This window comes from Cherax quadricarinatus, chromosome 8, assembly GCF_038502225.1.
Source record: "Cherax quadricarinatus isolate ZL_2023a chromosome 8, ASM3850222v1, whole genome shotgun sequence".
NCBI classification, from domain to species: Eukaryota; Metazoa; Arthropoda; class Malacostraca; order Decapoda; family Parastacidae; genus Cherax; species Cherax quadricarinatus.
In genome coordinates this window covers 39,478,392-39,494,922 of record NC_091299.1, presented here as the reverse complement: position 1 = coordinate 39,494,922, position 16,531 = coordinate 39,478,392, and the positions used below count along the sequence as shown (strand labels likewise).

General features: G+C 37.1%; 1 protein-coding gene across 1 annotated transcript in view; it reads right to left on the bottom strand.

Moving 5' to 3' along the window:
* Positions 1–16,531, bottom strand: part of LOC128685266 (uncharacterized) — a 245,819-nt gene that overhangs the window by 126,378 nt on the left and 102,910 nt on the right. The window contains exons 11-13 of the mRNA XM_070083031.1: positions 15,097–15,178; positions 10,916–11,018; positions 10,012–10,181 (exon numbers count right to left, since the gene is read on the bottom strand). Coding sequence (XP_069939132.1) covers positions 10,012–10,181; positions 10,916–11,018; positions 15,097–15,178 — 355 coding nt within the window. The remainder of the gene's footprint in view (positions 1–10,011; positions 10,182–10,915; positions 11,019–15,096; positions 15,179–16,531) is intronic.

Genomic DNA, 16,531 nt, shown 5'->3' with positions numbered 1-16,531 from the left:
AGTACAATACAGTGTATTACCATACAAATTTATATATTTACAGCAGTAAACAATATGTAGTTTACACTTGATACTTTATTGTTAGGTATAAAACGAGGTCCCTAACATGCGGTGCCTTAAGGGCAGATTAAGCCTAATGCTTACAGACTACTTAAAAAAACAGACACAGGTTATTAAGTAGGAGTCGTTAAATGTACAAAAAGTGAAGTGGCTAAATGAACAATAGTACAATTTTCAGTATGCATTAATACAAAAGAGAGAGAGAGAGAGATAAATTTTAAGTGTGAATTAATATTGTAAAGTGATTCAGTGATCCTAAGGTAATTGTGATTTCTTAAGTAGTTTCAAACTGACTCGATGTCTTAAGGCTATGGAACGATTATAACAAATGGTAAAGAAACACGAATTTAATTAGGTTTCAGAAGGATTATCAAGGAATATGATGAGTAATTAATTATGTAGGGGAGTTTGAGGAAGACTGGAAGAACAATTATATATATATATATATATATATATATATATATATATATATATATATATATATATATATATATATATATATATATATATATATATATATATATGCAAAACAACCACTCTGAAAGAATAGAGAAATTCCAAGCGCTTTCGTGACTACTCACATTATCAAGGAACTATGAAAGTAAAGAATCCAAGGAAGCTATATAAGGGGTCTGGCCAGCACCTCACTATCAGATCCCACAACGGTTAAACACCTGACGCGCGCCGACCCAACTTGGATAGGTCCTTTCATAGTTCCTTGATAATGTGAGTAGTTACGAAAGCGCTTGGAATTTCTCTATTCTTTCAGAGTGGTTGTTTTGCATATTCTGAAATCACCTGTTTACTGTGACCTTATTGCATATATATATATACAACAAGATCACAGTAAACAGGTGATATCAGAACATGCAAACAACCACTGTGAAAGGATAGTGAAATTCCCAGCGCTTTCGTGACTTCTCACATTATCAAGGAACTGTGTTCCTTGATAGTTCCTAGATAATGTGAGAAATCACGAAATCGCTTGGAGTTTCACTATTATTTCACAGTGGTTGTTATATATATATATATATATATATATATATATATATATATATATATATATATATATATATATATATATATATACATATATATATATAAATATATATATACTAAGCTTAATAAGTTTAATGATAGTAGGAACTGGCAATCGTAAATCATAATTAACGAGTTCTTCAGATAAGAAACTTAATAAATCATCAACAGGAACTCTCGTAAACAAGAAAGTAACATAAAAACTAACCATGTTAAAATCATTTAAGTCAGTCAAGGAGCTTAATTTATCAACTAATTTTATGTTGCTTTTAACATTAAAGTTTGAAATTTTGCCAAGAATACGGCTCAAAATGTCAACAAGCGATTTGGATAATTTATATGAAACTTGTTTTATAAAAAGCAGTTTTGACAATAATATGAATATTTCCTTTGGTTTATATAAATTAGATTCATTTATAATTAATAAAATTTGGGAAGAATTTAATAATACAATGGACAAATAATATATTTTACAATTCTTAATTCTTGAGTAGAATAGTTTGTGGGTTGTGTGAAGGACCTGACTAGTTTGGCCAGCGCACCTGCTGTAGTGTTCTCTTTCTTATGAGTCGCGCATCAGTTGTTGCTTTGTTGTGGAATGTGATAGTGAGGTGTGGGCTAGACCCTTTATATGCCTTCTCTTGATGCATTATTGTTCCTTAACAATGTGAGTAGTCACGAAAGAGCTTGAAATTTCTCTCTTCTCTCACAGTGGTTTTTTTGATATATGTATATATATATATATATATATATATATATATATATATATATATATATATATATATATATATATATATATATATATCGTGCCGAATATGTAAAACTGGTCAATTAGCAAGAACTCATTTAAAATTAAGTCCATTCTAAAATTTTCTCTTATACGTTTAAAGATACATTTTTTTCATTAATGTTAATGTAAAAAATTTAAATTTTTGCACCAAAAGAATCTTAGAAAACTTACCTAACCTTATTATAACAAGAACAATTTATTTTAGCCTAACCCAACTATATATATTTTAGATTTGTTTACAATAATTTAATACTAAACAAACACAGTGAAATATATTTTTCTCGTTATGTTCAGAATGATTTTGGCGAAATTATTGCATACACAAATTTTCACTTGTCCTATATGGCAAGATGAGCGTTGCTATTTAATCCAAGATGGCAAGTTCTGCCTATTCGGTACGACATATATATATATATATATATATAATATATATATATATATATGTATATATACACACACATATATATATATATATATATATATATATATATATATATATATATATATATATATCAAGCGCAACCGGGCGATCTTAACTATGCAGGACAAGCCACGGGGGGGGGGATCTTTTGCTCAAGTACTTTCACACTTCTCAGTGCGCCATCAGGAACTGTGCAATGTTGCAAGAGAACAACCAAGACAGGGAGAGAGGTCTCAAAGTAGCTTAGGTGTCACCGGCCACGGTTACCCTTAGATTGGGTTAGTGGTCGGTGCCAACCCCACCCTACCCCCCTACTACCCATATGGGGTAGAAAGGAATACAATGTGCTCTTTGTCCGTTTAAATGTCCTGCTCTGGGGTACTCGAATGTTCTTTCGATGTACTCAGAAGTATCTCTTCCTAAATATTGTCTACTATTTTCTTAGTGGCTGTTAATATGCCATACATGGGAACTTTTATGCCTATCCGATAATATTTCTATTATCTAAATTCTACTAATACCCTTATGTTAACTCGTTATCTTGTGTGAGCGTCACTGTTTTGTACATTAACAGCTACAGGCGTTATATAACCATCACAACTGACGTGGTGTGAAGTTTTGGTACGTAGACACTGGACGGGCGTCACCAATCCATCAACCCACCTGGCATAATAAACAATCCTGTGATTTTGTATAGCACTGTTGTGTAAGATTGTGTACAATGGACTCTACTAAATAATTATCGAGCTTGTATAACTCATAGTTTGAATTGTATACTGTATTCCTTTCATGTTTCAAGAGGGAAGATTCAATTATGTTTCTTTCCATGACAGAACTGTTTGGTACTATAATCTGGGCAGCATCCCACCCCGGTGAGTGATTACATGCACTAACCTGGTTAAAGATGGCATTCGACTCCTGCCTTTGTCCTGAGTATTTATGCTGGGCAATTCTGGTTTCCAGAAATTTACCTGTTTGACCGATATATGAGAGAGGACACTGAGTACATGGGATCTTGTAAACCCCACCAACTTTGTTGGAGGATGTGTTTTTAATCAGCCTTTGTTTCACTGTCCCCGTGTTTTTGAAAGCAAGGTTTATATTGATCTTTTTTAATGCCTCACGCAGGCAAGCCAGATTCTCATTGTATGGTAAAACTAGCACATCTTCCCTGGCCATCACTTCGTTAGGTTCAGTCCTGTAGAAAGTTGTTTTTTGCTGACATTAGTGCCTTCTCGACAAAATGCTTAGGATATCTTAGTTTTGTGGCTGTGTTGAATATCTTGCTGATTTCGTCTTCTAGGTACTCTGGACTGCAGATGCGCAATGCTTTCAAGAACATTGTGAGAGCCACACTCCTTTTTACTCTGGTTTCGTGATTGGAATAATAGTGAATGTATGACGACACACTGGTGGGCTTCCTATAAATTGTGAATTTTAATTTCCTATCGACCCGATAATTAAAACATCTAAGAATGGCAAAGTGTTATTTATTTCATGTTCTGCGGTGAACTTACAAACATTAATTGAGTCTGGGAAGAAACTCATCAATATTGTGCTCTTCAGGCCACAGGCAAAGAACATCTACGTATCTGAACCAACTAACTTTATCTGGGAGAATGTCTTTAAGAAGTCTGGCCTCATAGAATTCCATATATAGGATGCTGAGTAAGGGGATAATGGGATTTCCCATTGCCATGCCTTGTTTTTGAGCATAGAATTTCCCTTCAAACACGAATTTACAATCAGTAACACGAAAATTTATCAATTATTGTTTTCGTGCGGAAGGGCATGGGGAAGTTTTCTAGTTCCTCTTCGAGATACGAAAGCAACTGAGGGACAGGGACTTTGGTGAACAGAACTGTGACATCAAAGCTCACTAAAGAAAAGTCATGAGGGACATTTAATTTCTGGAGCCTCTTAGTGAGGTCAACAATATTTTTAATATGTGCATTTGAGATCTTACCAACCATGTTAGTTAGAAGTTTAACCATCCATTTAGATAGATTATATGCTGCTGAGCCTACTGAACTAATAATGGGACGTGCTGGGTATATTGGCTTATGGGTCTTGATTACCCCATATACAGTAGATATGGTAGAGTTGCTAACAGACATCATTCATCAATCCCTTTCAATAACGTTTTAAGGTGTTTATTAAAATGGCTGTTGACTTGGTCAGTGGGGTTTTTAATGAGCGGTTCATAAGTTTTATTATCACTCAACAAATGGTTCATTTTCTCTAAATATTCAGTTTTGTCCAAAATAACAGTTCCTTAGATTTATCACCTCGTGAGAGGTGCAAAGTCTGATAATTTTTGACTACTTTGTAACCTTTTGTGAATCTTAATGGACAATTGGGAAACACTGGTTGGAATAAAGTCTCATATACCATACCTCTGCATATATTAAAATTATCAGGGGTCATGTCACCGTGTTTTTCCAGCATGCAAAACGATTTTGCTATGTCTACGTAGTTAACGTCATTAGTTGAGGGCGCAAAGCTTAATATAAACCCTAGTGCTGCCTGTTGATTACTGCTTAATTCCTTGCTAGAGGTTCATAACAAACTCTGGATTCACATGTATGGTCCAACCACTCTGTGCTATGAGATTATTTAACTTCCTAGTATGATTGCGTTCATTGTTTTGTCTGACTCTTCTAAGTTCCCTATAAATATAATCAAGCAAGTAGTTATGCCAACCTGGGAATCTTATTAAAGAATACCATCTTGGTTTTTCTCATTTCAATGAAGACCATCTTCTTTTCATGTTTTACTAGTTCAATATTTTTAATGAGCACTAACCTGTGTAGTTGATCGAAGTGCAGTAGGGATTTCGGTATGACCTGTTCACTTAGGCACTTATTTAGAAATTCTAACTTGAGAGCAGCTTTGTGAGCTTTGAGTAGTGAGCGTTTTGTAGGAGGTAACAATAGAAGTCAAGAAAGGAAACAAGTGGGAGAATTAGGAGAATAGGTGGCGAGTGGTGTTCATGATGCAAACAATCGAAGACGGGCGATCTTTGCCATACAATGAGAATCTGGCTTGCCTGCGTGAGGCATTAAAAAGGATCAATATAAACCTTGCTTTCAAAAACACGGGGACAGTGAAACAAAGGCTGATTAAAAACACACCCTCCAACAAAGTTGGTGGGGTTTACAAGGCCCATATTTAGAAAGAGATACTTCTGAGTACATCGGTAGAACGTCGGGTACCCCAGAGCAGGGCATTTAAACGGACAAAGAGCACATTGTATTCCTTTCTTTCATTATTTGAAAAGGTCACACAGACTAATGACTATCCATATCTACAGTATCTAACGAGAAACTTGTTTTCTCAAACCACATGATCTGTTATAAACGATTAGAAAAAGCTTATGGCTGGATTTTTATATTTTTTCATTTCATACTTGACATTTGAGAAACCCTCCTACCCTATATGGGTAGAAGGGGGATGATGGTAAGGTGGGGTTGGCACCGACCACTAACCCAGTCTAAGGGTAACCGTGGTCGGTGACACCTACGCTACTCTGAGACCTCTCTCCCTGCTTTGGTTGCTCCCCTGCAACATTGCACAGCTCCTGATGCCGCACTGAGAAGTGTGAAAGTATCTGAGCTAAAGATTTCGCCCCTCCCCCGTGGCTTTTCCTGCATAGTTAAGATCGCCCGTCTGCGATTGTTTCCATATATATATGCAAAACAACCACTGTGAAAGAGTTAGGAAATTTCAAGCGATTTCGTGACTTCTCACATATAGTTCCTTGATAATGTGAGAAGTCACGAAAGCGCTTGGAATTTCCTAACTCTTTCACAGTGGTTGTTTTGCATATTTTGAAATCACCTGTTTACTGGTTTACTGTGATCTTATTGCATATATATATATATATATATATATATATATATATATATATATATATATATATATATATATATATATATATATATATATATATATATATATATACATATGCTAAATAACAACAGGGGGAATTGAATTATAGCTCTAGGCCTATCATTTTGCAATCAACACATTATCAGAAGTATAGCAGGAAATCCAGGAAGATTGGTTCATGTGAGTGGCTTTCTCCAGGATAACGAGACTTGGTGCCAAGAAGAGAACCGAGTGCTAGAAAATGCAGACAGCATGTTACAGAATATAAGTATTAAGCTTATAAAAAAAGCCCATCGGCATTCAATATGTAGTAATGACCAAGTGATGACAACATTAATGACCTCTCAATTGTCACAAATATGCCATCAGACTCTCTAGCATTTCATTATAAAAGACTAATATTCTGATCCGATAAGTATCCGGAGCTGTAGGAATTTTTATTTCGTCTTATAAAAGAAAATGTCTAGGGCAAGAGGCAAGAAGGAAACACTGCTATATTTTCAGATGCTGTCCTACCTAATCCATTAGCAAAAACTGGTTTAACCATAAGAGCAGGTGAGAGAAGCATAACCTGAGTACCCTTCAATTTGTCAGTGTAGAACTGCATTTACCACAGTCCAATGAGTTCAGATATGAATCTGACTTAATATTTTGGTACAATTATAAAGGAGTCGAGTTTGCTTGAACTGAAACTATTATCATATAATGAACTTTTATCATGTTTTATAATTACCGATTCTGAAATATTTTTTTTCGGTCAAGAGGACTGGCTTCCGACCTGTTTGCAGTGTTGTTATAAGCCCCTTTGTCGTTGAACATCGCATTTGACTCCTGAGCAGTTTGCATCGAACATCAGTATTGTGTTAACGTGACATTCAGAGGCTTGCCAGTCTGTCCAACATGAGATAAGTTGAAGCCATTACTATCAATCCTTTAAACACACACTGTTGAGTGGAATTTTTTATTACAATGCTTTTAACCATCATTGAATTCTTAGAAACTACTTATATTTTGAATATTTTAAGAGCGTTTGGCAGGACTGATAAATTCTCATTGTACCGGAGAACCAGTACATTCTTAATCTGAGGTCTTATCACAGGTTCAGTCCAATGATAAGTTTTCCTAGCTGCCAGCAATGCTGTTTCTATAAACTCTCTAGCGTACTGTAGTTTTGTGGGAATATCAAATATTTTCTTAATTTTCTCACTGAGAAACTCCAGGTTGTACACTTAGTAAGCCCTCAGAAATAGAGTGAGAAATACACTCTTTTTCACTCTTAATTTATGGTAAGAATAGTAGCGAATATATATGCAAATATTAATAGCCTTCTTATACAATGTATACATACTTGAATTTTCTATCAACACAGTGTATCAAAACAAATAAGAATGGAAGTTTAGAGCCCACCTATTTCTCTATGGCGAATTTAAACTCGGTAAAAAATTGAACATCAAAATGGTACACAATACCAACAGGTTGGTAGGTAAGACACATAGGCAACAGTTAGGCAACTTTATTCCGAAACGTTTCGCCTACACAGGAGGCTTCTTTAGTCGAATACAGCCTACTTTCTGTATTCGACTGAAGAAGCCTACTGTGTAGGCGAAACGTTTCGAAATAAAGTTGCCTAACTGTTGCCTATGTGTCTTACCTCGGTAAAAAATTGTTCAGATCCATATCATTTGGCCAAAGAAGCAAATTGTCATCTGAATTACTTGTCCTCGCGGGGCAGGGTATCTTTCAACAGCCTAACCTCCAGAAACTCCACATACAGAGCAGACAATGGATTTCCCATTGTCATTCCTTTCCTTTGAGCGTAATATTTCCCTTCAACTCAAACTTGCAATCAACTACGCAATCAGTAATGGTGTTTTAATTTGTCATCCAGACAGGATATCAGATCTGGAACAGAACTCCAGTAAACACCGCCGTAACATAAAAACTTACTATTGTAAAATCAGTGGACATGTTAACATCCTGCAAATTGTCAGTTAGGTGAACATTGTTTTTCCCTGGGCTTGAAAGATGTTGCCAAACACTGGAATTAATTTTTTTACAAACCATTTTGACATATCACGTGTCGCCATCCCAACCAGGCTAATTATAGGTCTAGTTGGAAATCCAAGCTTATGCGTTTTAATCATACTGTACACGTAAGTCGCTGACCCTAGCTGATAACCGTTTAATCAATTCCATATTATTACTCAATAAGGGTTCTAAATTGTTTATTAAACTTACTCTTAATCTGTTGCAAAGGGCTCTTATTAAGGGGCGCATAAGATCTTCTATCTTCTAATAACATGTTCCGTTATAATCTACCTTGTCCTTAATTAACATTGCATTTGATTTGTCTGCTTTCGTAAGATGAGAAATTTAAGAAAATATTTGATATTGTATTGTTAGTCGCTAGGGAAACTTATCATAGGTCTGAACTCCCGGATAACACCGGTATTAAAATTGTGCTGATTCTCCTGTTCGATGAGAATTTATCTGTTCTTCCAAATATCATAAAAATATTCAACAAATTAGTTTCTTTGAAGAATTCAAAAGGATTTTAAGAGCATTTTGAATTCTGCTCAACATTGTATTGGCAGTGTTTACAGGTTTGATTGTAATGGCCGCAACTTATCTTACATGGGACAGACAGGCAAATCTCTAGCTGTAAGGTTAACACCACATCAATATTCGACAAAAGCTACCCAGCAGTCAACCACACCCGGGCTTGCAACAGCTGTGCAAACTGGTCAGGAGCCAAAGTACTGATTCCTTGCTCCTCTTGGTTGGATAAAAAATTAGAATTGGCAATTATCAAACATTATAAACAATAATTATATAATAAAAGTTTTGAGATGTTCAAATTCGATTCCTTTACAATTAAAATTAAACATGAGCACCAAAAATTAAAACAAGAACACCAAAAACTGCAACATGAACACCATAAATTACAACTCAAACACATAAAAATTACAACACTAAACTTTAAAAAATTACAAATCGACCACCAAAAATTACAACTCAACCTCCTAGTAATTACAGCAATTATCATACACAATACAACTTAATAATCTAATATTTAAAACCATGAAAATAAAAAAAAATCATGATAAAAAAAATTCTAACATGAACACCAAAAATTCTACCAACACCATAAATTACAAGCATGATCAATATAATTTACAGCATAATCACCATAAATTTCAACATAATCATTAAAAATTACAACATGACCATCAAAAAATCTGAAATGAACACCAAAAAAATTTCATATCAATCACCAACATTTGAGAATCAATCGCCAAAAAATCACAGCATGAACACCAAAAATTATAGCATGAACACCAAAACTTACAAACTGAACACCAAAAATTGCATCTTAATCATCAAAAAATCACACCGTAAACAAAAAAATGATAATATGAACACCAATAATTAAAACATGCAAATCAAAAATTACAACATGATATCCATTTTATATTTGACATTTCAGAATATGAATTTTATTACGATAATATTAAAATGCTATTTTGAAATAAAGTTTCAGGGTCATACTAGCCATAATTCTAATTACGACAAGATTTAAGTATCAAACTAATGTAATATAGCCTATGTGATATTAATTAATAAGAAAATTAAACTTACATACATTTGCCTAAAGTAGCACACTTCTTTGAAGTGCACTACTTTAAGCAACTTATTAGGCTTATTAGATAAAAATAATTGAATGTTTTTATTGCATTCCATTATCCTTCCAAACACAATCAGACTAGTAATTATTTTTAATATATGCGCTTATATGCTTTGTATACATTACCTGGGCAAACTTAACGAGGTAGTTAAGAAAGTCAGTGTCCTGTGGATAAGCAAGAGCTGCTCCATCGTAGTTGCAGGTGTCCAAGGCGTCCAGGAAGTTGGAGAATTGATTTTTGGTTATCACCTTGTAGCACCGAGACCTGTAGAGGGTGTAACCAGGCGGACACATCCCTGACATCCGCACACCGTCCAACATATGCAGGAGCAGGAGCAACATATGCAACGCCCACACACACACATACACACACGTGTAAGAACCATCGTTAATAACAATAGAGAATGGAAATATTTTTTTTTCATTTCAATGGAAACTCACCAAACTTAACCACATAAAATGCAGAAGTAGAAAAAAAGTGTTTAAGAGATTTATAATTACATGACTTACATTACATTTCATATCAGGCATGTCTAGGACAGAAATGATATCATTATGTCCTGATTATCAAGTACACTCTGGTATGAGGTCATTATTCCAGGGCAAAAGTTATCAAATAGAAAATTTAGTTTTTAGTTTTAGTTTTGGAAATCACTTTAAACGAACATTTTGTAAAGTAAAAGGACACAAGTGCAACTAATGTGACATTTTATTGTGGAAACGTTTCGCTCTCCAGGAGCTTTATCAAGCAGTTCCGCTTGATAAAGCTCCTGGAGAGCGAAATGTTGCCACAATAAAATGTCACATTAGTTGCACTTGTGTCCTTTTGCTTAACATATTGCCGGTAATTATACCAACATTAACACAAACGAACAGTTGTTAAACTGCACTAGAATGTATTTTGACCATCGCTCATTGTCCAAGAGAGATTCTACAGGAGATAATTCTTATAGATTTCTAAATATTTGTTTATGTTACAAATAAATGAAAGAACGATGATGACAAATAATACCAGACTGGGTATGCGCACCTGGTCTCATGCAGGCGTAGTACATGTTATTGTAGCAGTTTGTGAGGTTGAGGTGGCCTCCGTTGTTGAGGATGATGCATAAATCCTCACCGTTTCTCTGTCCCTAAAGAAAGCAAAGTTTATAGTCATGCTGCTGGTTGGGTCGCCATTATATCTAACTCTTTGAGAATATATCTATTTATATATTATATATTTGTGTCTTTCTAATTATTTCAATTTATTATTCACCACTGAAATATTTAGTATCTCTTTCTTTGTTTTCCTTTTACCTATGGCTTCTCCATTTTTATTAACTCTATCCACAGTGACTCACTCTCTCTCTCTCTCTCTCATTCACTCTCTCTCTCTCTCTCTCTCTCTCTCTCTCTCTCTCTCATTCTCTCTCTCTCTCTCTCTCATTCTCTCTTTTTTTTTTTTTTTTTTTTTTTTTTTTTTTTTTTTTTTTTTTTTTTTTTTTTTTTTTTTTTTTTTTTTTTTTTTTTTTTACACAGGGTTTGACAAGGTTAAGGATCCCTAGCTTTATTGACAGCTATTTACAGGTTAAGGATTCCTAACTTTATTGGCAAGCTAAGAGCTGTTACCTACATCAGCTCATTTGAAAGCATTTTTATTGTTATGAGACATACAAGTAGGAAACAGGATGAAGTTGGAGCCATCTGTGGGCCAGCATTTTCATTTGATCAACTGACTTTATCTCGTTGCCATCATTATGCTGTACGAATGTGTTCCATACTCTAGTCATCCTGGGTATGTATGATCTCAGATGGAGTGATGTTCTGAAGAAGGGTACAGCCAGAGTGAAGTTGCTGCTTTCTGCCCGTCTTGTGGCATAAAAGCTTGTTTCACGCTGTCCTCGAAGTGGATCCAAGTGTGGTATTTTGACAATATTGGCCTTGTACATAACAGTAAGGCCACCAACATCCCTATGTTGAAGGCTCTGCTGAAATGACAGATCTATCCAGGATGGGTCCAGGCGAGAGATGAGACGTCTTGGTTTGTTCTCTACTCTGTCAAGCAGTCGCAGATGAGAGGGGGGGCAGGCAAACCAAGAAAGTGGAGCATACTCAAGGTGCGAGCGTACTTGTGCCTCGTACAGGATCTTGCAACCCCTACTGTCAAGCAGATGGGAGATACGGCGAAGTGCTGTAAGCTTCCTGGCTGCCTTGTTTGCAAGATTTACAACATGGTTCTTCATGGTTAGTTTGGAGTCAAATTTCACCCCAAGGATATCAACTTCTTCTCCAGGTGCCAACATCCTCCCATTCATCCTTACTACTGCACCAGCATTACCATCATGGTGCCTAGAGACGATCATCATTTGCGTTTTCTCAGGTGCAAATGTTACTTGCCATCTATTTCCCCAAGCTCATATAGCTCTCAGCTGGTGATTGATGTAGCTTAGAGCAGCTGGCATTTCTTCTCTTGGATAAGTGAATGTCAGTGTACAGTCGTCTGCATATGCATGTGATTCTGGGATGAGATGAAGAAGGTCGTTGAAGTAGACATTCCATAACAATGGACCCAGCACGCTTCCTTGTGGAACACTTGCCCCAATAGGATGTCTTGCTGATTCCGTTCCATTGAGAACTACACTTAGAGATCTACCATGAAGGTAGTCACTGAGGAGACATAGCGTAGAGCCTGCAATTCCCAGTGCTTGAAGTTTTGCTAAGAGGCCCTGGTGCCACACCCGGTCGAAAGCGCCAGCAATGTCCAGTGCTACCACACAGCTGACTTTGGATTCATCTCTCTCTCTCTCTCTCTCTCTCTCTCTCTCTCTCTCTCTCTCTCTCTCTTTATACAGGGCTTTACAAAGTTAAGTTAATGTTTGAAACGTTATATACAAGCTAAGGGCTGTTACCTACATCAGCTCATTTTAAAGCCATTTAATTGTTATGATAGATGCTAATAGGAAATGGGATGAAGTTGAAGCCATCTGTGTGCATTTGGTCAACTGGCTTTATTAATTTAATGTTATTATGCTGTACGAACACATTCCTGACTCGAGTTCGTCAAGGAATAAATGATTACAGATGAAGTGATGTTCTGGAGAAGGGTACAGAGTGTAGTTGCTCCTTTCTGCCCGTCTTGTTGTGTAGAAACTCATTTCTCATGTCCTCACAGTGGAGCCAAGTGTGGTACTTGAGAATATTGGCCTTGTACATAACAGTAAGTTCGCTCACATCCTTCCTGTGTTGAACGCTCTGCTGAAATGAAAAATCTATCCAGGCTTGGTCAAGTCGCAGAAGAAACGGAGGGCAGGCAATAAAAGAAAATGGAACATACTTAAGGTGTGAGCGTACCTGTGTCTTTTACAGAATCTTGCAACCTCTACTGTAGAGTAGGTGCGATATACCTCGAAGAACTGTATGCTTCCTGGCCATTTTGTTTGCAAAATTTACATCGTGGTTCTTAAAAGTCAGTTTGGAGTCAAATTTCACCCCAAGGATAATTAACTTTGTTCATGGATACCAAAACTCTCCTATTCATTCTTAGTTATGCCCTACCATTACCATCACATTGCCTAGACACCATCATCATTTGCGGTTTCTCAAGAGGAAATGTGACCTGTCATCGTTTTCCCCAGGCTGTTATAGCAGTAAACTGGTGATTGATGTAACTCTCTCTCTCTCTCTCTCTCTCTCTCTCTCTCTCTCTCTCTCTCTCTCTCTCTCTCTCTCTCTCTCTCTCTCTCTCTCTCTATCTATCTATCTATCTATCTATCTATCTGTTTTTTGGCACAGGGTTTTACAAGGATAGGTTAAAAATCCTATTTATATTTAAATGCTAAGAACTGTTACCTTCATCAGACTATTTGAAAGCCTTTTTACTGTTATAAGACATACAAATATGGAACAGGATGAAGTTGGAGCCATCTGTGGGACGGAAGTTTCATTTGATCGGCTGATCTTTACCTTTTTGATATCAATATGCTGTATGAAAAAATTTCAGAATCGAGTCATTCTAGAAATAAATGATCTCCGATGTAGTGAGGTTCTGGAGGAGGGTACAGAGTGTAGTTTGTGCTTGCTACCCTTCTTGGTATTTAGAGGGATCACTTCTCGCTGTCCTAATAGAGGAGCCAAGTGTATGGTATAAACATTGGTAATAAATACCGACAAGTTGGTTAAGAAAAACACGTAAGCAAACATTAGGACATATTTATTAGAAAAGGTTTCGGTCCTGGATCCTTGATCACTTCTAACATACAGAGGTGTGAATGATGCATGGTGACCTGGACAATGCCATATTAGGATGAGGACGGGTAGACGATGAGATCGTGTGACCCCTGTGTTGCTGGGCAGGTGTTGCTTTGTCTGGTTGAGTATCATGTATGCTAATGTTTTAGCATTAAATGCCCCGTAGTCTCTCTTTGGAGGACAGGAGCACACTTTAAATCGTCTCTGTTGCTGGCACTTCGATCCTCGTTCAGTAGGACCGCAAGATCTCTGCCTGTTTCGCCTACGTATTTATTGGGACAGAATCCACAGAGGATTGTGTAGATGCCTGCTGTGGAAGTTAGAGGTTTCCTATGTCCTAGTGTTTGCTTACGTGTTTTTCTAAGCCAACTTTGACAGTATTGGCTTTGTACTTAACAGTAAGCCACTCAAATTACTCCGGTGTTGAAGGCTTTGCTGAAATGGCAGATCTATCCAGGCTGGATCAACGAGACAGATGAGTCATCTTGCTCTGTTCTCTATTCTGTCAAAAAGTCGCACATGAGATGGAAGGCAGGCAATTCAAGAAAGTGGAGAATACTCAGGGTGTTAACGTACTTGTGCCTCGTACAGAATCTTGCAACTTTTACTGTCGAGCAGATACGAGATGAGTCGAAGTGCTCTAAGCTTCCTGGACACTTTGTTTGCAAGATGGTCATAGTCATGGTCAGTTTGGAGTCAGATTTCACCCCAAGGATATCAGCTTCGTTCCTTGGTACCAAGACACTCTCATTCATTCTTACTACTGCCTCAGTATTACCATCATGGTACCTCAAGATCATCATTGTGTTCTCTCTCTCTCTCTCTCTCTCTCTCTCTCTCTCTCTCTCTCTCTCTCTCTCTCTCTCTCTCTCTCTCTCTCTCTCTCTCTCTCTCTCCTTCTCTCTTTCCCTCTCCTTCTCTCTCTCCCTCTCTCTCTCCCTCTCTCTCTGCTCGTACATGCACCTGTTAGATAACACTCACCGGGCAATACAGGTACTTTAAGTCACAATCAAAGCCGTGAGCCTGAAAGCTGCCAATATCTGGGAAGATGGCTCCGTTTCTCCTGTAAATAACAAACATGTTATCCTCTTTGTCTGTAACATAGTGAATATATATATATATATATATATATATATATATATATATATATATATATATATATATATATATATATATATATATATATATATATATATATATATATATATGCAGTCATCAGTGCTATTATTTTCTGAATTCATTAAATGTTTAATAAAGCTTAAATGAACAGTGTCAAACACTGTGATGCGTGATCCCTATTAGTAGCAGTACTATGGTACCTCACAGTAATCCTTCCAGGACCTTTAGCGAATCCCCAGTCACACCTTCACTCTCGTATGGTGCATCCACAGTCACGCCTGCAGTGACCTATGATTCATTCCCAATCAACCCTCCAGTGACCAACTGTGCATCTTAAGCCACTCCTCCAGTGACCTACAGTGTTTCTCAGTCACTCGTCCAGTGACCCACAGTTCATCCGCAGTCATTCCACCAGTGAACTATATTCGTTATCTCCTCTGTGAGGATCCATTCCATAATCACATTGTGTATATAAATGGTATACAGTACCGACTGATTACCTCGTCTTCTCATCATGTCCTTGAATTTGTATTGATAAAGCCACTGGATGGCGAAACGTCTACAAATGAAGATACCCAGATGTTGCACGTTTCTAATTCTTCATCCTCAAAGTGACCCATACAAGTGACTCGCAACTGTAACCCATCACCAGTGATTTCTGTGACAGATACACTATGGAACTCACTACTGTAACATATTACCATTGACTACTGTGACATACACTATATACCCACTCCAGAATCCACTACACTACACCCTGTGGCCCACCACACTCTTGTGATTCATTCCTCACGGAGATCCTCCACAGACTGTGATCACTATACATTAATAATTATGACCCACTACACTCTGCAACCCACCGCACACTGTGACTCACCACACACTGTAACTCAAAATACACAATGGAACCCACAACACACTGTAACCCACCATACACTGTAACCCACCACACACTGTGACCCACCACACATTGTAACTCAAAATACACATTGAAACCCACAACACTCTGTAACCCACCATACACTGTAACCCACCACACACTGTGACCCCACCACGCACTGTAGCCCAACACAAACAGTAATACACCATACACTGTGACCCCACTACACTGTGACCCACCACACACTGTAGCTCACCATACACTGCAACCCACCACACACTGTGACCCCACCACACAATATAACCCACCACACACACTGTGAACCACCACACACTGTAACGCCACCACACACTATGACCCACCACACACTGTAACGCCACCACACATTGTGACCCACCACACACTGTAACCCACTAC